The sequence below is a fragment of the Osmerus mordax genome, chromosome 3, assembly GCF_038355195.1.
Source record: "Osmerus mordax isolate fOsmMor3 chromosome 3, fOsmMor3.pri, whole genome shotgun sequence".
Taxonomy (NCBI): domain Eukaryota; kingdom Metazoa; phylum Chordata; class Actinopteri; order Osmeriformes; family Osmeridae; genus Osmerus; species Osmerus mordax.
The window spans coordinates 19,042,056-19,064,705 of NC_090052.1; the positions used below are offsets into that span (position 1 = coordinate 19,042,056).

At 45.7% G+C, this 22,650-nt stretch overlaps 1 protein-coding gene across 2 annotated transcripts in view; it reads right to left on the minus strand.

The window, feature by feature from the left end:
• Positions 1 to 275: 275 nt before the first annotated feature.
• Positions 276 to 22,650, minus strand: part of LOC136940295 (E3 ubiquitin-protein ligase rnf213-alpha-like) — a 28,799-nt gene continuing 6,424 nt past the window's right edge. For both annotated transcript variants that reach the window (XM_067232350.1, XM_067232349.1), the window contains 56 exons: positions 22,578 to 22,633; positions 22,292 to 22,463; positions 21,662 to 21,832; positions 21,185 to 21,283; positions 20,974 to 21,096; positions 20,666 to 20,858; positions 20,396 to 20,569; positions 20,150 to 20,302; positions 19,423 to 20,039; positions 19,182 to 19,341; positions 18,855 to 19,072; positions 18,637 to 18,774; positions 18,250 to 18,414; positions 16,845 to 18,123; positions 16,571 to 16,752; positions 16,322 to 16,477; positions 12,631 to 16,239; positions 12,424 to 12,548; positions 12,218 to 12,331; positions 11,950 to 12,074; positions 11,745 to 11,867; positions 11,550 to 11,614; positions 11,307 to 11,460; positions 11,070 to 11,211; positions 10,697 to 10,888; positions 10,416 to 10,546; positions 10,135 to 10,292; positions 9,803 to 10,015; positions 9,401 to 9,588; positions 9,154 to 9,274; positions 8,948 to 9,048; positions 8,575 to 8,757; positions 8,298 to 8,464; positions 8,115 to 8,214; positions 7,915 to 8,029; positions 7,528 to 7,738; positions 7,153 to 7,352; positions 6,852 to 6,974; positions 6,608 to 6,718; positions 6,258 to 6,500; positions 5,821 to 5,896; positions 5,693 to 5,727; positions 5,420 to 5,523; positions 5,141 to 5,297; positions 4,842 to 5,016; positions 4,524 to 4,618; positions 4,129 to 4,380; positions 3,911 to 4,043; positions 3,719 to 3,802; positions 3,437 to 3,617; positions 3,100 to 3,301; positions 2,874 to 2,951; positions 2,528 to 2,725; positions 2,156 to 2,245; positions 1,723 to 1,901; positions 276 to 1,451 (listed from right to left, as the gene is read on the minus strand). In XM_067232350.1, coding sequence (XP_067088451.1) covers positions 1,298 to 1,451; positions 1,723 to 1,901; positions 2,156 to 2,245; positions 2,528 to 2,725; positions 2,874 to 2,951; positions 3,100 to 3,301; positions 3,437 to 3,617; positions 3,719 to 3,802; positions 3,911 to 4,043; positions 4,129 to 4,380; positions 4,524 to 4,618; positions 4,842 to 5,016; positions 5,141 to 5,297; positions 5,420 to 5,523; positions 5,693 to 5,727; positions 5,821 to 5,896; positions 6,258 to 6,500; positions 6,608 to 6,718; positions 6,852 to 6,974; positions 7,153 to 7,352; positions 7,528 to 7,738; positions 7,915 to 8,029; positions 8,115 to 8,214; positions 8,298 to 8,464; positions 8,575 to 8,757; positions 8,948 to 9,048; positions 9,154 to 9,274; positions 9,401 to 9,588; positions 9,803 to 10,015; positions 10,135 to 10,292; positions 10,416 to 10,546; positions 10,697 to 10,888; positions 11,070 to 11,211; positions 11,307 to 11,460; positions 11,550 to 11,614; positions 11,745 to 11,867; positions 11,950 to 12,074; positions 12,218 to 12,331; positions 12,424 to 12,548; positions 12,631 to 16,239; positions 16,322 to 16,477; positions 16,571 to 16,752; positions 16,845 to 18,123; positions 18,250 to 18,414; positions 18,637 to 18,774; positions 18,855 to 19,072; positions 19,182 to 19,341; positions 19,423 to 20,039; positions 20,150 to 20,302; positions 20,396 to 20,569; positions 20,666 to 20,858; positions 20,974 to 21,096; positions 21,185 to 21,283; positions 21,662 to 21,832; positions 22,292 to 22,463; positions 22,578 to 22,633 — 13,263 coding nt within the window. In that variant the 3' untranslated portion in view covers positions 276 to 1,297. The remainder of the gene's footprint in view (positions 1,452 to 1,722; positions 1,902 to 2,155; positions 2,246 to 2,527; positions 2,726 to 2,873; positions 2,952 to 3,099; positions 3,302 to 3,436; positions 3,618 to 3,718; positions 3,803 to 3,910; positions 4,044 to 4,128; positions 4,381 to 4,523; positions 4,619 to 4,841; positions 5,017 to 5,140; positions 5,298 to 5,419; positions 5,524 to 5,692; positions 5,728 to 5,820; positions 5,897 to 6,257; positions 6,501 to 6,607; positions 6,719 to 6,851; positions 6,975 to 7,152; positions 7,353 to 7,527; positions 7,739 to 7,914; positions 8,030 to 8,114; positions 8,215 to 8,297; positions 8,465 to 8,574; positions 8,758 to 8,947; positions 9,049 to 9,153; positions 9,275 to 9,400; positions 9,589 to 9,802; positions 10,016 to 10,134; positions 10,293 to 10,415; positions 10,547 to 10,696; positions 10,889 to 11,069; positions 11,212 to 11,306; positions 11,461 to 11,549; positions 11,615 to 11,744; positions 11,868 to 11,949; positions 12,075 to 12,217; positions 12,332 to 12,423; positions 12,549 to 12,630; positions 16,240 to 16,321; positions 16,478 to 16,570; positions 16,753 to 16,844; positions 18,124 to 18,249; positions 18,415 to 18,636; positions 18,775 to 18,854; positions 19,073 to 19,181; positions 19,342 to 19,422; positions 20,040 to 20,149; positions 20,303 to 20,395; positions 20,570 to 20,665; positions 20,859 to 20,973; positions 21,097 to 21,184; positions 21,284 to 21,661; positions 21,833 to 22,291; positions 22,464 to 22,577; positions 22,634 to 22,650) is intronic.

Genomic DNA, 22,650 nt, shown 5'->3' on the forward strand with positions numbered 1-22,650 from the left:
TCCATCACGCTGATCAGAAACACATTGCCCTCCCAACAGAGCAGGGTCAAGGGGTCAGGTAACCATTTCCTGTCTAACTAGTATCGTGTCTCTGGCCTCTGAGGAGGATGTAAGGTGGGATCCCATTGGCTGGCCAAGGTCAGGTGGTGGGTAAAGCAGACAGATGACACCTACCCACCAAGATGACTAGCATACAAGTGTAAACTTCGTTGCTTGTTGGAAAATAGCTTGCTTATCAACTTCAAACAAAACAAAAAAGTAGCAAACAGACAAAAAAGTAGGCAAAACATTTATTTTGTCACAGCAGAATGATGCTCTTTTGAACAATTGAGTACAGAAAGACAATTTGGTCCTACATTAAATCGAACGAGAGAAACAAAGTGCCACATAATGAGTTTGATTACTCCCTAAGGCTTCAGAGAGCAGAGGCAGAACGCAGTGTCACATGTATTGTGACAGAGGTGTACTGTGACACAACAATATGGGTTGAGGTAACCGGCAGTGGCAGAAAGAAACATTATCACAAAGAAACGTTGTTATGGAGGTGGCTGAAGACATACACTGCCATAGTACATGGAGTATTTGATTGGTTTGCTAAGTGGTTTCTTTTTCTTCATCAGACCTGATGCATTATTCATCTACACAGATGTGTACCTGAGTTAAACACATAATTTAACTATATTAGAATCAAACCTCTTCCTTCTCTCTTAAACTCTTACAACTCAACCTCATAGATTCACATTAAAAGAAGTGCAAATTAGAACATTTCAACAAAACAATTAGCTGAAAGAAAAAAATGAAAAAAGATATATTTTACCAGCTATGGTTTTTGATTAAGGTACATTGTTGATCAATAAAAGTCAGTTACTCATCAGACATGAGTAATACGTTTATGTACGTATTGCACACATTTGTTTTCCGTTTTGGCACTTTGAAGCTAAATAGGAGTGCTTTTCAACACAAATTGCATTGCTTGCATGGGTTATGCTGTGTAAAACAGACAGCATACCCCTAATGATACAGGTACAAAGTGGTTTACAAATAATACACAAGATTGTAAACTTCCAGCCAAGAGAGAAAGGTTCACATACAACAGCCAAGTCAAAGGCATTTAATCTGATTGCTTCTTTAACACTTATTTATCATTTAAGTATCATGCAACTCACATTTTGAGATTTACCCGAGCAACAAACGCAGTAAGAGCCACAGTGGAAAAATAAGACAACTAACACTGCTGTTGTAGGTAAACTCAGTCTAACAGGGCAGTTAGGGCAGAGCAGAAGTGCTCGGTTTGGATCTATCTCTGGCTACGCTCCTGCTTGAAGGCCACAGTCAGCTTCCAGACCTCCAGGTAATGGGACAAGAGGATCTCCCCAGGGAAGAACTCCTCCACCTCGGGTGGGACGTCCAGGTCTTTACGCTCTATGTAGGAGACCAGCGTGTCTTTCAGACTGGGGGGGGGGAGAGAAGGAAGGGGGCAGAATCAGTCTACATGTTAGCTCCATGCACAGGTCTAAGCTCCACATTGATATTCCAATTCTTAAAACGAAAGTAAACGTTTCCAATTTACTATACTCCAAACTGAAAAACACTGCAACATTGGGGTTAAAACAGGGACATTTCAGGAGATGGCTTCGGTACACTATCAAGATCCACGGCTGTCCACTCTATCACCCTGTGGTATGTTAGGCCTGCTACTGTAGCTGGTGTGTAGCCTCTCACCCCCAGTCGGCTCTGTAGGTGTCTGGGGCCTGGGGGTCCCTGAGAACCAGCAGCAGGAACTCGTGCATCTCCAGCAGGAAGGGGTCAGCGCAGCCCTTGGAGAAGAAGCCCGTTAGTGCCCGACGCTCCTCCTCTCCCAGCGCTGTCCTGTACTCCTCCGACAAGCCCACAAACGGGTCCTGGAAGGGGGGGGGGGGGGGGGGGGGGGGGGGGAGCAGGGGAGACAAGGGCACGTGTTAACGAACACTCGTGGTGACTTGCGTGTGCGCTCCGAGTACAAAGGGTGCTGAATCCCAACTCCGTGAAGGACGCAATGAACGGCCCCTTTCTTTGTTGGGTCGGACCAATCACGCGCACCCAGGTATCTGACCGTATTCGTATACGGGCCTGAGTCTCAGGGCTGCTGAGCAGTGCTGCGGCGAGAGGGTCTTACCCTCTTGAGACGCAGCATGTTCTCTGACTTGAGGGATGTGAGGAGCTGCCACAGGGCGACACAGTGCTTCAGACTGCACCTGCTCAGGGTCTGGGGAGGACAGCACACAACGGGAGAGGAGAAAAAAAACGAATGGAGAGTTCTCACGTCAACAACCAGTTAGTGTTCCAAAAACAGAGCTGGCCTTCACCATGGCAGAGGAGGAGGCACACGGGTAGCTGTGTGCTCAAGCTAGAGAGAGAGAGAGAGAGAGAGAGAGAGAGAGAGAGAGAGAGAGAGAGAGAGAGAGAGAGAGAGAGAAAGAGAGACAGAGACAGAGAGAAAGAGAGAGAGAGACAGAGAGAGACACACACAGAGAGAGAGGCTTCTAACCTTGAGGATGTGTGGGTCCGTCTGGTCTCCCATCTGCAGCACATCCGTCAGGTAGCAGTCCAGCTGCATGGAGGCCTCTCCCCCGGTCATGGCCAGGAAGCCCAGGGCCACCTCCACCGTGGCCAGGGCCTCACACACCTCGCTGTAGGACTGCAGCTCCCCCGCCAGGCCTGACAGGGCCAGGGCTGCCAACGACTCCTAGAGGAGAGGGGTGTGACCAGTAACACACAGGTCACACACACGTGTCTCTTACACACACACACACACACACACACACACACACACACACACACACACACAGGCTATACAACCGTGTACATCAAACGTACAAGCAACGCAAACTCACTTGTCCGACTTTTTCTTTCACATCCTTGAGGATATTCTCATAATTGCGGTCATGTCTGTTCACCAGTGTGGGAATGCCCTGTTTTGAAGACATGGGGGGAAGAAAAAAAACATAGAAGATGGCTAACAGTGACAAAAACACGGACTCATGTTCCCATCCGTGCGTGTGTGTGAACTGGAAGCGGGCACGCATGTGTGTTTGCCCAGTACGGCATGCACGCGCTCACATTGAGGGTGATGCGGGGTTTGCCCTGCAGGAAGCGCGTGAGGATCTGCTGCTGGATCTTGGGCAGGTCGTACTCATGCAGGGTCTCCTGGCCTCGCTCCATGCTGTACTGGCAGTTGGACAGGACCAGGGCCAGCAGGTCTCTCTCCAGCTCATAGCGGACCACGTGGAGGTCTGTCAGGTCTGCCGGGCTCACAGTGTAGCTGGAGGAGAGAGAGGAGGGAGAGGCATGTGTTTGGGGGCGGCTGTAAGAATGTACTGGAGATACGTTCTCCCTCGAGGGTCTTCGTGAATGTAAAGAAGGTCAAGAAACCCAAGTGGCCTGACAGCGCCCATACCTGGTCTGCTCCCCGGTGTGTTTGTCCACACAGTAGACCATGTCGTTGTGCAGAGCGATGAGGTAGCTGACCAACGCTGTGGAGCACAGGCCCGGACCCTGACGCCGTGGCAACAGCACTTGAAAGTCGCTGTTCAGGTCCAGGTCCTCTTGGCAGAACTCAGCAGGGATCTTAATCTCACCTGTACCCAAAACACAGACTCTGGTATAATCCGTGTGGCCAAGACTGAGAGGTGGGATTGAGCCACACGATCGTGGTGTTTTGGTTTGTTTGTTATCTTACCGTTCGTTTCCAGAGACACCCTGAGCTTATTCCAAGTTGTCAGGAAGATTTTGATGCGTTTCTCATACCAGGATTTCAGAGTGGCTACGATCAAAATAACCCATTTGTTAATCCATGTTGTAGACACACACACACCCCCCCCCCCCCCCCCCCCCGTCTTTGCTCTGGTATCTGAACCCGGCGCTCTAGTACCTGCTTTCTGGTTGTTGAGGAACTCGCCAATGGTGTTGCAGGGCAGGTCTGAGATGTTCTGCAGCCTCTTCACCAGGTCCCTCTGCAGGCCCAGGAGGTCAGGCAGGAAGCGCACCAGACGCACCTCTGCCTCCTACAGCCACAGCCGTGGAGACACTCATTACCCACTGAACACAAGCTCAACCACTTTTACCAGAGTGTCTTTTCCTGTCCCGTACCTTCTGCAGGAACCTCCAGAGGACAGGGAGGGCGTCCTTGCCGTCGTTCTGCTCCACGATGTGGGCGAGGCTGAGCAGGGACACCCTCTCCCTGCAGCTCCACACGGCAGAACCGTGGATGAGGGAGGCCTGGGGCAGCGAGGACATGAACAGGGCAGGGTCCCCAAACACCAGATTCATGATGGGGTTGGAGGAGACCCGAGTGTCAGTCCGGATGAAGCCGTTGACCTTGTTGAGGTGTCTGTCCAGGTCCTGGAGATGTGGAGGAGGTAGAGGAGGATAATGAGAAGGAGACCAAAGAAGGGAGAGTACAGACATTGGAACAACTTTTTTTTTTTTTTTTTTTTTATCCCACCAAAAACATGTTGCGATGTTTCAGGAATTGTGAATCTTACCTTGAGCTTAGGAGCGATGACCTCATTGCCGACAGTGGTCTCCCAGGCGTTTCTGGCGTCTTTGGTGGAGAGCAAGTTATCGTACTGAACAGGCCCTGGAACGTAAACACCTCACAGTCTTCAACTGAACTCAAGACGAGGACACAGATAAAGTCCATCAAAAGCTCTTTCATTACACTCCGCGCCAATTTGTCTGTCGAGAACAAAAGGTCAGTGGTGATCATGAAATGACCTTGAAATAGTGACTGGTGTCACACACAGGGGGAAAGATGGCGTTTGGAGTAGCAGAGAGGAAAAGCAGGGGTGAGGGCCTCTTACACTGTCCAGGCCGAGGAGGCTCCAGCAGGCTGCTGATCACCAGGTGGACGGTGCTGACCGTGTCGTCGGCTCCTTTCCCCAGGGACCTGGTGAGCTGCTCCACGTCCTTCTGCAGGTGGGCCGTGAGGAACATCTCTGGGTCTGCCACTGGAGGCTTGATGAGGGCAGCAATGTACTGGAGTCCAAAGAGAGAAAGACAGGGGGGGGGGGGAGGGGGAAGAGTGACGTTTAGAGTCCAATTAGTCAAATGCTCATCGGACTAGCATTGTAGTTACACCTGTACCTGTGTGTGTGTTTACCTGACGGTGATTGGTGGAGCCCAGTAGCATGGCCATGTGGGTGAGCAGGCGGACCAGGTTGAAGGGCACGGGGGACATGTTCTTGGTGTCCATCATGTCAGGCTGGGCCCTGCGTCTGGGGTCTCCCAGCACGTGGCCAGTCTGGGTGCGGTCACCCCTGAGGAGACACACCCAAACACTTCCTCACTAACCAGGACGAGACCATATTGAACGGAATTATGAACCTGGAACCACACGGATTCAGGCACATGGACGTTAGGTGAGAGAGACCGTACTCACTGGTTCTCAGTTACAACATTGAAGCCTTGGACCGGTCTGTGGTTGTCTCCTCCAATCACCGCTCCACAGTCCAGACACTTGCTTCTCTCCATAGGTTGGCCACACTGTATAAATGATGGGGTTGGCTGAATAAAAGTCTTTTACATGTTTCATGAATTAAAAGTTAAAAAGTAGATACAGAAAGCATACAAAAAAAAGAAGAAAAAGACATTGTTGTTAAATTGACACAAAGCAAATGTGTCACTATGCTTAAATTAGCCTCATGCTACATACCTCTCCAATGGTACAAGGGTGACCATTTGGACACACTGTGGAAGATAAGGATTATGATTATGACAAAGACTGTTTGATCGGATCTTTTGAATGTCCTCTGATATGCAGTTGCCTAAGTCAGTACTCACAGTACCACTGCAATGGTCCCATGGCCTGGCGAGCTACTGCTAGCATGTCCTCTGGCATTGTGGGTAAGAAAGCTCTCTGTGGAATAACCATTACTTCTTAATGAATGTGTTGATTAATGGGATGCTTTGAAATGTCTGAATTCCCAAAAATACCAGAATTTTCATTTCGGTGCATCACTAGCATCACATGTAATATTTTTTATTTTCTTTTCTTTATTAAAGTTGGTGGACGCTGGGGGGGGAAACCATTCAAATATGCACCGGAACTAAATTCGTATTTGTTACTCGCAAGATTATACAGCACACCATCTTCCCCACTTTCAAACGTGCCCCGAGAAAATCCAGGTGCTACAATGCAACAGCTCTAACCAACACAGCATTCCTGAAGGAGACAGACGAGACCGAGCGAGACAGGCTTGAGGGGACAGTGTGCCCACCTGCATGTTGGCGGGCACCAGCGCCAGCTGCTGAAGGGGCGTCATCACGCCCGGGTTCCCACAGAGCAAGACAGCAGCCAGGTGGACGGTGAGCTCCACCACCACACTCTCTGCTGTGGAGGCGCCCTGTCGGACTCCCATGGCCCCCAGCTGGTTGCCCACCAGAGCCCGGGCAAAAGCCTTCACTTCTGGGGCGGCCAGGACTTTAGAGGTCTCAATGAAAGCTACCAGTGCCTCACATTGCTAGGAGAGGCGAGGACAGAAAGAGTCACTCATACTTGGTCACGGGTTGTAAAGACAAGTCTTCCAATTCGGTTTATGTTATGAGGATTAGATGTGGAGAGACTGACCTGAGGTTTGGGGTGGAAGGTGGGGTTAGCTGCCCTGTAGAGAGAGGTGACTTCTCTGAACAGAGCCAGAAGAAGGTAGACTGTCCTTCTGTGTGGCGGACACGCACAACCCTACACACACACAACCACACACACTCTTATGAGCAAGTCTTTTCTTTTAACAATGTAGCCTACACTAGTATGTACTCCGATTATTCGGCAAGTAACGGTGTGTCGGTTTTGAGGTTAAACAGAACAGAATTACCTCGCAAGCCGCATCCAATCGCTTCGCTTTGCCCTCCATCATGACCTTGGCGACAGCATCTCGAACTGCCTTGTAATCCTCTCCACACACGAGGTACTGATCTATGAGGCTGTCATCTTGACTCTGACAGGTGGAGAACAGAGGGAATCCACACACGGTGCTACCGCTCAATGTATGCCCAACAAATACAGAACCAGAATAAGCTATAATCAGAGTGCATGCCTATACTGTAGCGAATCAAATGAGAAGATCCAGTATTCATTTCAAGAATGCCATAGACAAGAATATAGCCAGGAGTTACCTGCTGAAGAACTTCTTCGGGGAACAGCCAGCGGATGCTGGCCTCTTTCTGGAGCTTCTGGACAAACTCAACTCCATGCTGGCTGCAGATCTTGCGGATCAGGTAGACCCTGTACCAGTCGTTCCTGCTGTGCGCACACAGCTCCATCACACTGGCCAGGAACGCAGCAGACCCATTCCGGGGTCCACGCTGGGATTCTTCTAGGCGAGGGAGAGAGAGGGCCGAGCGACATGACAACAGCAATGAATATTAAACAAGAAATATATTGTTCAAAAACCGTCTAACCAGACTGTTCCAAGTGGATGGAATCGCTGTCAGGCTGTCATCGCTACGGGATACTCGACATATGATCCCAAATACCAGATGACGAGGTACCTGTGACATCCAGGGAGTCCACCAGCAGGCTCGCAGCCAGATCCAGACACAAGCGCGTCCTGGCTATCTGCTGCAGGTACTCCACGGTGGCGCCCTGGGCCCCCGAGGCAGGGTGCGACTGCAGGAAGTCCCCCAGGAAGGCTCTCTCCTCCCTCAGACACGCCTGCTGCTCTGCCACTGTGTGGCACTGCGTCCTCTCAAACATCGAGTCCTGGAAACAACCACAGGATGCAACTGCAATCACTCTGGAACTCACAATTTAGAAACGTTTTGGCAGCAACACTTTTAATTTGTGTCACATTGTTGATTAATTTAAATTCAATTAAAAAAAAAATAACAATCATTCTTGTATGAGGTACGGGCAATGCTCTGGTTATTTAGACATACCTCCAAGCAGTTTATGTAAATGGAGTAGAGATTTGTTTTGTCTGACTCCTCCAAGATGTTGGATTGCTCCACTGCAGTCAGGTGATGTTGCAGGTAGCCTTTGATGTCATCAAAGCTTGAAGAAAATCCATTGAATTACCAAGTGCGGCCTACGACTTACAAAAAATCCTGAACGTGAAAAGCAACCATTTGCTCCTTACCTGTACTTGAGCAGAAGTTTGAGCACTACAGACCGCACCACTGGGTTTTTATCCACAGAGTCATCAAAGGGAGAAAGCGCCTTGGTCAGAATCTGCTTGCCTAACCAGGAAAAAAACACATCATCAGAATACCACAGACTCATACATACACCCAAACAAACATGAAGAGCTGTTCCAACATACTTCTGATGATGGGTACAGCTTGGACCTCCACCATGAGGAATGACAGAAGGTGGTGAATAATTTTCTGGCAGGGGGGGGTGTTGTCCTTGAAGCACACGGTAGAGACAATGTCTATGAAGAAGGCATTGCACCGTTTCCTGAACTGGGCATTCTGGTTGATGAGTTGACTGCAAATAAAAACACCATCAATCCATAAAAATAAAAATAAAGGAAAAATCATAATTTCATTGTTTTTAATTGTTTTTCTTTTGAGGTGGGCAGGTGAGTATTTCCATACCGTATGTCCTCTGAGGGTTGGAAGGAGAGATCTTCGGGAACAGCGTCCATACACAGAGGACAGTACATTTGGCCTGGGATCAGCCACTGTTTGATGCAGCCCAAGCAGTAGATGTGTTTGCAGGGCAGACTGAGGGGGTCCTGAGGGTCGCCCAAACACACTGGGCATGGCTGGAGGCCAAACCTGATTGGACAAAAGAGGGCATCCACCTATTATTGTCTTGGATTTGAAACTTGGATTTAAATTGAAATATTCTAGCAAATCTTTGTCTTGTCATTGCCTTGTTGATAGCAATGTATGTAATTGGAAATGATAATGTTTTTTTGAGCGTACACTTAAAAAACACAGCAGCACATAGAAAAACCATCCACACCTGAAGAAACATTCCACTGCTCCATCTTTGCAGGCCTTCAATATACCGATCACATCTTCAAACGGCTTCTGCATTTTTAGGTCAGAACTCTTTTCCAGTACCTTGACAGGGTTAACAGAAAGAATGCACTTGTAGACAATACATCCTTGTCCCTGTTATGGCTAGGGGGTTGAACAAGACTCATGACGATGATGAACTACACTTACTTTGCCAAGTCCTCGCATGTGCTCCAAGACTAGTGTTTTCAGTTTCACCTCCTCTCCCTCGATGCCCAGCAACATGTGCTCCACGAACAAAGACAGGGAGAAGATGCGGTTCCACCCAGTTCTAGAAGGTACCACACAAAGTCAGCTCACATGGTGCAAAAGATGTACCATATAGTGACGTCAATTATACCAATGATGTCAATATACGCTAAACTCCACCATTTCATTAGATCTACATGGAACTTACTGGACCCTGCCAGCCATGGTCTTGCTCCTCTCTCCATAATGCCTCACACTCTCCTCGGAGCAGACCAGCTCTATGGGGACCTGCAGCCTCTTGACCTGCCTGAGCCAGGCCCGTCTCTGGGGGTCTGTGTCCAGAGCCTGGGGCTCCAGGACCTCCACGGAGGCCAATGCTGCGTACACATCCAGGACCTTAGAGGGGTGGGGCGAAAGGGGGGAGATAGTGTTTGAGCTGAAATGATATTAGGTAGAACCCATTCAAGCTCACGAGTAAGAGCCGTTAAAAAGCCATGTTGTGGGCAACAATGGGTCTCTGCCTCAGTTTCTTGCATGACCATTTGTGGTGTTCCCCAATTAATTGAACGTGAGGTTTTCATGACAATCGTAAACCAGGGTATTGTCTTACCAGCTCGGCCCCCTCCCTGGCGTGGATGTTACCCTGGAGAGCAGCGGGCACCTGGGGCTCAATGTGGATCATCCTGGAGAGGTTTTGCAAACGGTTCTTAAATTTGTGGTAGGCCGCATGGACCCAAGGTAGTGATAGCACTTCATTTTCCATGGAGACTTCAGAATGGACTCGCATCTCGTTAACACAGCAATTCAGGGCACCACAGAGGAGCTGGGGGATTAGACGGTTTGAGAGCATTAACACAAACACTCAATACAATAGAAAACAAGAAAATCAACAAGATCCACCAAAGTGAAAATCATAAACATTTTAAGAGTGAATGATCCTACCTGTAGATCATCCTCAGAGGCAAGGTTCATTGTCATGGAGATGAAATCCTGCAGGTATCTATGGAAAAACTCTGCCTGCATCTCCTTCTCTGCTTTCAAGATGTATCTGCCCAGTGGAGTCTTCCCAAAGAACTCCTCAAACTGACTTTGAGTGTGGCCTGTCAGGTGATAGGAAATGGTATCTCATTCCCCCTCAGTGCACTCAAACAAGAGACTGGGACAGAGCAGCAACTTATTTATTTGATAAATATAGGTACGGTACAGTAGTTGCATGCAGTTACCTTCACGATGAAGAGCATGAACCCAGAGTTCATCCAGGTAGTCCTTGATCCTCCAGCTGAAAGGCATGCTGCAGCTGACATTCTTGTCTGGAGAAATGTAGTTCTGGACCAGGATAGTATGGGACTCAGCGCTGTGAGAAGGAAAGGCATTTTTAGAGAATGATCATTAAAACAAGGATATAACCTGCATCTAGACTGGAAAATAAATAGTGCAAAATAGTGCACTATTTATTCGACTTGCAATGATGAATTAAAAGTGTTACACCGCAGTTGTTACTTACTTGTGGTCAACTCTTGCATAGGGGACATCCAGTAGTTTTTCATTCCCAAAGATGTCCAACCACAGCTTCTTGACAGGCTCACTAGAGTTGGTGTCCAGAAGGATGTCCAGGTTTTGGTCGCGGTCGACGACAGAGATCAGCTGAGCCAGAAAGGGTACGACCACAGCTTGGACACGCTTCCACAGCGTGTGTCTGTTAGGGTTAGTGGTATTGTATATTGAGCTTAGTATTCCTTAATAGGTAATACATGCCTTTTAAGGATGCTAATCAACATGAAAATGTGTTAAGAATTACTACCTTACTACGGCCTAATTGCTTTTTAACTTATTACAAGCACCGAGACCTAAAATATAACAGACAATTGTTTTGTTACCTGAAGGTGCCTCCCTCTTGCAAAGCATCAATGTTGGACGCCTCCTTGATGACCCAGTTGTTTTTATTTGAAGAGAGGGTACTGCTATCGTAGGTGACCAGCAGAGAATGAAGGCGTCTTTTCACAGTTCTCAAGAATTCTCCTTCAGACATGAAACATTTGAAAGAAATTACGTTTTAGCAGTGCGACAAGATCGTATCAAGAGAATGAGTAGAAAACAGGTCACGGTTTGCACACCTCTTATTTCTTCGTTGTCGGACAGAAGAGTCAGCAGGATCTCAACTCTCCTGGTGCTGCGGCTGCCACCCTCTACTTGGTCTCTGAGCATGCCCACTGCACTCTGGACACAGCTACGCACCAGTGCTGTTGTGTCTACAAAACTCTCCCAGCCCTGTGGCATGTCATAAAGAAAAGGAAAATAAGCAGCAGCCTCGACACAACAATGACAAATGGCGATTGACTTGTTTTAACTGAACTCACAGATTGGTCCCCGTGTTCCGTCTCATGTTGCTCTGCCTCAGAGTACATGTCATCAACCTCCATAGCTACGCAAACACACAAAGTTATTGGTTGTTGTCAATTATTTTATATATGTGTGTACTACATTTCATAATCTATTGAAAACAGATACAAGAACAGCTCTATTCTGTTTTTGAATGTTATCTGTATATTTACGTTCAGTTTGATCTTGCTTTTCCTCAAAGAGTTGGCTTATTGTCAGATTGCGCAAGGCTTTGATGTCTGACACAATGTCTTTTGATTTTCTCAGGTCATCTATATGGACTGACCTCCATGGACCTTTAGGGGAAAAATGTTTTTGAATGTTTCATCCTACATTGTAAAAAAGTTACTTCAAAAGTCTATCTCCAAATGACCTTACCTCCATGAAATCCAACATAACAAGTCCCTCCTTCCATCCTCGGCAGTTTGGTGATAAAGTAAATGAAAACCTTCCCATCCATCTCCTCACGTCTTGACTTGTTGATTTCGTTAATGGCCGAATATCTTAAAAACCAAACAGAAATACTCTTAACACACAAACCTGAGAGCAGGAGCAGAAGACAAAGGACCATGGGAAAACGCATAACAGCAGGGCCGTAACTCATTTACCACTGACTCACAAGTCAAAATATTTGGACTTGACTTACTTTGCAGATGCAATCAGATTTGCGCCGTGGGATGCTTCCACAAAGTCAGACTGAATGATAAGGATCTTGTTGCTCGTTGCATTCTTTCTTTTGGTTTCTCTTGTGAGAAAATGCCTAAGGAGAGAAGTTTAAAAAAATACATAAAAATAATTTATTATTAAAATCATTCAATACTCATACATCACACCTGTTTTCAATAAACAAACCTGATCTTTTTGAGGAAGGAATATTCTGTGTCAAATTGCTGTAGAGAGAGCAGTTCTACACTCTGCACCATCTCCTCCAGTGGTCCAATGTCACATGTTGTCAGAAGTCTGGAGAATGTTGTCACCTAAGAAAGTCAATCAAGATTAATGAGTGACGATGTTAATGAAATAATACTAGAATTCTGTATATAGACAAGAACAATTTACCTCTGTGAAAGAGGAAAGACACTGGTCGTCCTGTTGTGTGTGGGAGACCATGAAGTCAGCCAGAGAACTATGCTTCTGCTCCTCAAAGTAGACTCTGGCCAAACCTTCGATTTCCACCTTGGAGAGACTTGTACAGTCTAGCCGCACAACAGAGTCAGGGGTGGCACAGTTGAGCATGATGAGTTTAGCCTCATCCAGCACTTTTCTTTGGGGATCTGAGTCGTCCATCTCTCCCTTCTCTCTCTCTGTGACTTGGAGGACCACGGAAGCACATGTGTCAGAATGGTAGCCTATGAAGACATCAGGAGGCTGATACTTGTGGGCCTGTGGTGCCATGCTGTGTTGATTGTGAAGGGCAACAAACTGTCCCACCCATTTCTCCAGTTCTTCAACAATTCTCTTTTGCTCACTCTTGAGGACAGTGTTAATGTCCAGGTAATGTTTCTCCAGCCTGTTGATGAGCGGGATTGGGAATTGCCTGTAGACCACTTCTTTTTCTTCAATGACAATGAGCCTGAAGTCTTTGTGCACTCTACATTTCACACGATGGGTTCCCAAGCCCAAATCCACATACTTCTGTCCTCCCAGGCAGACATAGTATTGGTTCAGAGCATCGTAGAGGCTTTCATAAAGATTCTGCAAGTTCAGAAGCACAATGGTTCGACCGGTTTCCATGCAGATCTTTACTCGATTGATGTTTCGGCAAATCTGGGTGTACTCCTGGTCCTTGGGGAAGCTGGAGCCAAAGATGATCTCAGGCTGGCAGGTCTCTGAGAAAAAGGTCTGCTGAAGGATCTGTAGAGCTGCATAGTTTTTTGTCAGAACCAGCAAATAGCGGCATTCTTCCTCCTGGCCAATCGCTCTGATGTTTTCCCTCACCAGCTCAATAGCACTAATGCTCTCCAGATTTGGTTTGATCTGCAGCCTGTTGGAGAACACTGTGACAGCATCCACATCATCTCTGCCACTGAAGTTCCTCAGCACAGCCTCCACAATCTTCTCCGCACTTGGAGTCTGCTCTGTAGCCTTGGTGATGGCAAAAACCATCTTGATCAAGCTATAGTAGTCACGCAAGCCAAAGAAGCCTTTCCCCTGTTTACGGCAGATGGTTAGGTAGGCTCTAGCAAAGGGCTGAAAGAAATCTCGGACCTTTTCAAGGATCATTGTGTCGGACGAGCATATGCCTTTAGCACTCTCGATCAGCTCCTTCTCATCGGGGTCACCGCGGGACACAAAGATTCCTCTGTTCATCTTGGCAGGGTCCAATGCCCAGTTAGATATACCGATGAATCCAACCTTTTTGTGGGGTAGGGGCTCATCATCGATGCATCCTTCTTCTAACAGAGGGTGGAGGGTTTTTAGTGGCATTTTGGGGGAATCCTCAGCCAGGCCAATTTCATCCAGCACCACCACAGAAATGTACTCTCTCAGATTCTTTCCCTCCTGGAAACGTCCGCATTGCTTGAACGTATTTATGATGCCTTCTGGTGTGGAGTGGGGGCTGCACTGGAAAGACACCAAGTGAATCTGTTTCAGTCTTTTGTAGAGTTCTGAGTGGGATGCTTGGCCTTGCATGGCATCAGCAACCAAGGTTTTAGACAGAGATTTTGAGCTTCCAGGTTTTCCTACCAAGAAGAGGGGGATTCTCAGCTCAATGCAGATCACCATCATGAAGACATTCTCCTTAAGAGCATTGTTTCTTGCAATGGTTTCCCCCAAGGGGACTCCACTCAGAAGGAGATCCTGCATGAGGGAAATTTCCTGCATTACTTTCACTGGGGTGTAAGCTTCTGGAAGACACTTGCAGATTCTTTTTCGGTATTTGTCTTTGTATTCCAAGCAGGCATGATAGCAGACTCCCACTGCCATCACAAGAGACCACAAGACCGGGTCCCTCTCATGCAGGCCCTTTGGATTCTTCTCACCCCTCTCTGTGTTTTGGTTCTTCACAAACTTCTGAAGCTCTGCAAGTAGCATCTCATGGCTTTTGTAGAACCACACAAAAGCTTGCATGCAACGTTCCACATCCCTCAGGCTTACAAAGCTGCATTCGTCTTTCCTTGTCCGCATGTATTTCTGCGAGGCGGACAGGACATCTGTTATCAGTGTAATGTAGTCTGCATCAACCGTGTTGGTTGCAACCACCCTCTGGACAATTTGTTGGATGTACATCTTTTCAGTTTGATCGTTGAGCTGACCAAAGTCCCACACCAGGGGGATCATGCTTGGCGGTAGCGACTGTACTCTGTACACCAACTGGCGGAGCGGAATGGACCCCAGCTTTTCATCTGTCTCTTCAGCTCGAACTCTATATCCAAGGCCAGCTGATTCCAACCTCTGAATCATTTCATCTGTGTGCTTCCTGTAGGGGTTGCATGCAGCAACGATTTGCAAGCCGGAGTTGACATTCAACTGTTCTCCTTCAACAGTTTTGTCACAGAGGACCTCCTTAATACTGCTGATGGCTTCTGTGGTGTTGGCCTCGTCAAAGAAAAGAACAGAATCAAAGTTGTAGTGTTCTAGGTTGATAGACGCAATGGCTTCTGCCTCTCTGACTTTGGTGTAGATCATGTCGGAACTTGTTCCTCCATGAACTTTGACCAGTTTCAAGTTGTCAGTGGCCACTCCAGACCTTCGCAGTTCACAGAGGAATTTTATGAGCCTTGTCTTTCCACATCCGGTCTCTCCCATGATTATTACAGGAATGCCACACCTGAACCGCATGTGGATTGCCAGCATCTTCAAGATGTTGTCGGTGGTGAGCTCATATGTTTCATCAGGATCAAGAGGCCACTGGATTCCCAGAACATTGCAGATGCGTTCAATTTTCTCTCCTCTGGGCAGTTGATCAAAGTCCATGTTGAAAGGGACTCTCTGTAGCTTTAGGCCTTCGTACAGCTCCTTTGTCATGATGTTTTTTTTGATTACCTGTCTCGTAGATGGATCAATGGCATCAACAGAATTCTGGTCATTAGGTTGAAGGTGGAAACCAATAAAGGTCATGGAAACATGGTCGTCATTAAAGAAGATGTATGGGTGTGGCTCTGACTCCCATCTCTTCCTAATCCGGAAGGGGGCCAAGTCTTCATCGGTCACCCCAGTGAGGTCAATCGGCTGCCTCCCAGGACTCTGGTCTGAAATGCTGGGTGATGGAGTGGCAAAGTCTTTGGCCATTAGAATCATGAAGTCCACCACAAAGGTCTTGAATCCCTGAAGAGTGTCGCCTGTGAAAGAGGCATCACAGAAAACAGACGTCTCACAGTCTCTTAGCTGGACGTTTAAGAACCACGCAAAGTTCCTCAACTCAGCCCAAGATGGATCCATGATGCCACAGTGCATGAGGAGCATTTGCAGGCATTCTCCATGCGACCCCTCAACTCCTCCATACATGTAGGCATTGAGATCCACGTGATTATGGAATCGCGTCAGATACTGGTATGGCCTCTGAAAGGCTTCGCTTCTGAACTCTTGATGATCCATTAGAGGGTCCTCTGGCTTCACAGTGCAAGTCTCTTCTTGCATTCTCATTTCCATCTCCAAAACCTCTTTCGGAGGGCGGCACATTATGTTTGGGAACACATCCAGGAATGTGGTGTTTGCACTCTGACTCTGTGAAAACAGGGCAAAGATGAAGTCCTCAATCATCAAAACATGTAAATGCCTTCAACAAAGTCTTTAAAAAAAAACATACCTTTCTTGAGATATTTCTAGGCAACTTTACAGTTGACCTTAGGATCTCAATTGCATAAAGCTGCTGACTGCTGCATTTCCACATTCGTCCCTCAGAATCCATTAAATAACGTAGCACCAGCAGTTTAAACAGAAACTGATTGAGGCCCTTCTGCACCTGTTGAATATTCATCATCAACAATTAACATATATGGAATACCATGGAATTTCTTTAAAAAAAATGAGTATCACATTTGTGCTTTGTATTTACCGATGTTGTGACATCAAAATGGAAGATGATCAGTTCTGCTTTCTGTGGTGTGTTGAGCAGAGAGTTGACAAGGATATTTTCATCAACCCTTGGGTCAATCAAGCGGATACATTTCAGCAGTGAAGACGTCTTTGTGCTGGCCTTCAGTTTCTCGTACATCCTCTTGATGTAAAGTGACTTACCTTCATTACAAAAATAGGTAAATTAACCAATGATTTTAAAGACAACTCAATACCTTAATAAGAAATGACCAAATAACCAAAGGACCACTCACCAACCCCAGCTCTTTCAGATGACACAACTCCAACACACAGTCTATCTTTGAACACGGCAGCAGCACTGCATTCATCTGCTGGGACAGTGTAGTGTCTGTTGAGGTACTTCTGAATCCTAGCCAAGGGCTCCTGAGGTACCATGTGCAGTCTGTGTTTGCTGAAGGCTGAGGGAAGGTAGGCATCCTCTCTGTCTGAACTGCAGATCAACACAAGCCTGTAGTCCTTCCTGCTTTGCCCCTGTATTCGCTGGAAGAAGTTCTCAACTTTGGAGCTCACTTCGTAAGTCAGCTGATCCCCATACAGCATGGTGTGGATCTTGTCTCCTCTGTAACCAGCAGTGAGGCAGCGCCTGAGAAAAAGTTCCACCTGTTCAAAAGGTGTAGATGAGCTGCACAACAGGACCTCGTCGTAAGTCGGCAATGGCTCCTGTTCACTTCTCATGTAAATGGATATGCAAGATGTCAAGACATCTTCGTGCGGACAAACAATGAGGTTTGGGCTCCCTGTGGCAAGGCCATGTGGCATCTGTCTAAAGAGGATGCTTTCATTCTTTTCTTCAGTGTCATCCTCAGTCTCATCTTCTTTGGTGGCCAATATTTCCAGAAGTCTTCCTAGACTTCTGACATCCAGAGTGTCGGGGAGGAAGTTCTTCATGTCTTTCATGTAAGCATTCCACATCAAATTCAGCTTCTGTGTGCCACTAGCTTGTTCAACAAGACTTGCCAAATTATCTGGGAGATCTAGCTCTTCTATCAACTCAGGTATTTTCTCTGCACCACAAGAGACATCAACAAAGGTCTGAAAGTCAATGTCCTTGTTTTGCTCAGTTGGTTTGGTGAGGATTTCATACTGGAGTTCATGCCAAACATGCCTCATATCTGAGGCATTGCAGTTGGGTTTCACAAAGGACAGCATCATGATAACTTGGTCATCCAAGCCAGTCACTTTTTGCTGAGTGAGCTTACTGCACAGGTAGACAATCTGCTCAGCCGTGTAGTAATTAAGGTAGTAATGATCAGATCTCTGTTTATCTATGAAGTCTTCCCAGTATTTCAAACAAGTCTCCATTTTCTTGCACAATTCAGGCAGTTGCTCCACCATTCTTCCCTCCACCATAATGAAACTGACAACACTGCCCAAATGGAAGTCCATGAAAATCCCTGATTCTTCGATGCCTGAGTTGCAGTTGATGTGGGCCTCCCAGTATCTGAACAGGGGATTTCCAGCTGTATATAGAGCAATGAATGCCACGGCTAATCTTTGAACACTAGCAAAGACCTAAAAGTAGAATGCAGAAGGTGCAATTGTTATTACTATTGGCTGTCAATGACTAAAATCAATTTACAGTCATTACAGACAAATGATACATACAATATTCAAAGCAGAATGAGATGCTCAACATACCTCTGCAAATTGCTCTACCTCACACTGACCCTGGTCTCCCTTCCCAGACATGAGCATCAGTTTGTTCTGCAGCTCCCTCAGGTCCTCCAAAGAGTAGGAACGCATTTCCCTGTCCTCGTTGTGGTCCTCTGGGATCAGCAGCTTCACAGCTGTGTCCATGCTCAACTAGATTTGATCAATCAAACAAAAAAGCTGTGAAATCGCATTCTCAATAACATGTAGTTTATTTTGCTTATGTCAATCACAATCAGTACATCCACTGTTGCCTTATAGCTAGCTGATTAGATAAACACAGAACCTCATCTCAAAGTCGAACCATTCTAGTGGAGGGACAACAATTTCTTGATGGTTTGGAAAGAGCATTCTATTAATAGTCAAGCTGTTTACCTTTTTTACATTCTGTGCACTGATGACATAGATACCCTTGTTGTTGATGGATGATGCTAAAGAGAGAGAGGACAACTCTACAGACCCATGGCTGTCCTTAACAGACTTCAACCACTCAAGGTGGCGAGCAGTGTCTTGCTGGAAAAAGATCAATGGCAAGTCAGTTTCGTACGCACCTAATTCGAAACCGTTTCCCCCATTTGAAACATTAATCTCACCAGCTTCTTAGGGAGGTTGGTGTCATTCTCCAATGCCCTCCAAAGCTTCTTCAGCATCTCTTTGAGGGCTAGGAAGCCAGAGTCAGGCTTCAGTTCATAGAGCATTGAGGAGTAGCCAAGGACAGCGTCATGGAAGCAGGCGACACGGTCCACATCTAGGTCATTCTCTCCAGCAGAGATGGAGGCCAAGTCGACAAACACTTTCAGCTCATTGATATCTGGAATGACGGAAGGTATGGAGTGTTTTAAAAATGCATTCAACTGAAAATATCAACTCTATCCTGTATTCACATGATTACCCATGTTAAATACATTTAATTGCTTTACCTTCAAGGGCATCTTTCACCCAGTTGACAAAGTTTCTCCGGAGACCAAGCTCCTGGAGACACAGTCTGCGAGGTTCTGTGATATCCACCAGAACCATTTTAGCCTGCATCAGGTCATTGTCGATACGATCCAGATGTTCATTCTTGAAGTTAGCGTGTGTCTGAGAACAGTTGAACATCATTAGGATGAGGAGCACAATAAATGCATTATGAAAATCATTGAACGGGCAGAAGGTACTTACAACTTCTAACAAAGTCTGTAGAACCTGGAAGTCGCCTTGAAGGCCAAGGGTCTCCTGGACCAACATAATGACTTGAGCTGACGTGACAGCAAGGTGAAGCTCATGGTACTGCTCGATCTGCTGGGCTCTTCTCTGGATCCACTGTTTGTCACTGGACTTGTCGATTTTGCACATGATTTCCAGCTCTTCTGCTAGCCCCTCGTACTTTCCTTTGTAGGCTTTAAAGAGGGCATCGACCTCCCCAAGCCTAAGAGATCCATTCTTCAGACATTTGTAAATCTCTTCATACTTGGCAAAACAAGGCTGGAAAATGTTTTTGTATATCATATCTGGTGTCGCCTTAATATCAAACACTCCAGCTTCTTCAAGTTCACCATTTGCATTTCCACTAGCATATAATCTAGCCTCCTCCACCCAGCACATTTTGAATATGAAGCTTTTTTCAAAAGTAAGAAGAACCTCTGCCATCTCTTTTATTGTTTCATCAAGGTCAAAGTATGTGACCACACCAGCCACTGGCGAGGACAGCTGTTCAAATGATTGAACTTCCATAAACTGGTCCAAGGTCATCAATTCAATGTTGGTGCTTTGCCTTTCTTCCAACTCATCTAAATCAACTGCAACACAGATTTAACATTTTAACTAACTAGGAAAAATGTCATGAGAGACCAAGAAATTCTTTGAAACTGTAATGGTTCATTAATTTCTTAACTTTCCCTTCGCTCACCCGTGATGTGTTCCTCAAGTTTGCGGCTCATTGACAGCAAGATTTTCACGAGCTCCTTCTCATGATACACAGCTTTAACCTCCTCCTGTCTCCACTGCAGCAGCCTCTTCACAGGGGTGCCATCTTTGTAACGCTCATTCTCAGAGAGACAGTCTGCAGAAAGAAATGTATTATTACAGCCATTTCATGGTCATATCAGTATTAACATGGATGACAATTGAATAAGGACCCAACAGGTAGACATACCTATTTTTAGGAGCTCTGTAAAAGTATCCTTCTTCTCCAGAATGTAGTTCAGCAGGTTCATCTTGATGTTTCCTTGAATCAGCTGTTTGGAGATGGCCGTGAAGAAGGAAATTGCTACTGAAATTCTCTCCCTGGCCAGGTCAGAAAGATGCTCTACAAGCTTTTCATTAGCACCTAAAAAAATGTCGTTATTTAGTGGGGGAAACTGCCCCTGATTGAAGGGAGTGATAAAGCTACTACAGTCCGAGTCAATTGATCTTATGCATTTACCATGTAGCTGGAAGATGTTCTTGGCAGCAGTCCAGGACAAGAGGTGTCGAAGGACCACCTCCTCTTCTTCCTGGTAACACCCACGGCTGTCTTTTGGCCAAGATTTCTCGATTATAGCAGAGATGAGTTTTCCAAATTTATAGTTCCAGTTCATGAAGTTTATCCTCTCAAACAGCTTGCCTTCAGACTTACTCTGTATAATTATTGAAGAAACCATATCCACACAAAATAACATCTTTACTACTCACATTCCAATGTGATTGAGGAAACATGGGTCAAATGTTTTAGGTTTATTCAAATTCCCATACCTGACACAATGTAGTGACAGCTTCAAGGGCACACTTCTCAATACTCCTAGCTACATGTGGGTAAGATTCATTCATCTCTTTGATCTTTGAGCAGTAAACCTCAATTTGATCCAGATGGGACTCCTAAAACGTGTTCAGATGTTTTAGTTAGATATTTGATGAAGAACTGGGATACAATATGCTTATTCGAGTTTGTAAACCAAATTCATACCTGCTGAAGTTTACCCTCTAAATCCTTTGTGAAGGTTTGTCTCCATTCATTTGTGAAATCCTCATTCTTGAAGTTTAGAGAGAGGATGTTGTTCCACATCTATGATGAAAGAAAAAAGACAAAAAATGCACAGATATGGCATTTCTTCATTGTATTGAAACTTTTTACTATTGTGACTCTATGAAACCGTATTGTCCTGGAGAAAGAATATGTGTATTATCAATTGGCAGGTTAAATTTGTATTATAACCATGTAACATATTGTCACATCAACATCCTCACACTTATTGAAGAAGAATATCCCCACGCACATTTTTGGTTAAATTATGGGTCCTGAGTCAACTAGGTCAAGTAAGAATTGACTACACTAGTGCAGTGCCCATGCCTGTGATGCTGTGGTGATTAAGATGATGGTTACTGTAGTTGATTCTGTGTTCATTTAACAACAGTTTTCTTGCAATATACATCTTCATCTCACCTCAATCTCTGTTGAGGAGACTTGTACACTGAGGTACATGGATGCCAGACCCCTTTTCAGCAGCTTCTCTCTAAAGGTTTGGTTGATCCAGGCTCTCATGATTCCCATCGTCTCATCCAGCAGCTCAAGACGTTTAGCTTGTGTATGATCCTGCTCTTCTTCTTGAGTCACCTATAACAGAGTAAGCTTTTCATTTAGCACAGTAGTTATTCAAATATAAAAACATTTCTGAAAAGACAATAATGTTTTCGTTTCAAATTACATAGTAGTAAAGCAATAAAACTGCATGAAGTTTTTCAGAAATAAATTATATTAATCCCTTCTTACTAACATAACAGCATAACAAACACAACACAACAAAATCTTATCTTTTTTACGTTCAGTCAGTTTTAGCAGACGCTCTTATCCAGAGCGACTAACAGTAAGTACAAGGACATTCCCACGAGGCAAGTAGGGTGAAGTGCCTTGCCCAAGGACACAACGTCATTTTGCACGCAACATTCTGATTACTAGCCCGATTCCCTAACCGCTCAGACACCTGACTCCCCACTTATCTACACAGTAACATTGTCACACTGTCTACTTGGCCATATTTCCATGCAAATATTGGCCAACTTAATATTCACATACCTTTGTCTCAGAAGACTGGGCAAAGTCTGAGACTAAAACTACAAGATTCATGAAAGCAACAGGGACATCTGAGAAGTTCTGTGTGTATGTGGACCGAACCCCTTTGCAGATCTTGTCAAGCAGTTTTACTGCAGTTGCCAGACAGTCTCTCCCATAACTCTGATTGTGACAACTGCAAATACATCAAAAGTGAATATTTTCATTGTAATAAAACTGACAGAATACATACATACATGATACGTTTTTTTTTTTTTTTTTACATTATTTTATAGTTAATTTCACTGACCTGTATCTATGCTCAATGAGATTACTTTGAACATGTGAAAGTGCCTCGGAAACTTTCTGCAAGCCAAGGAAGA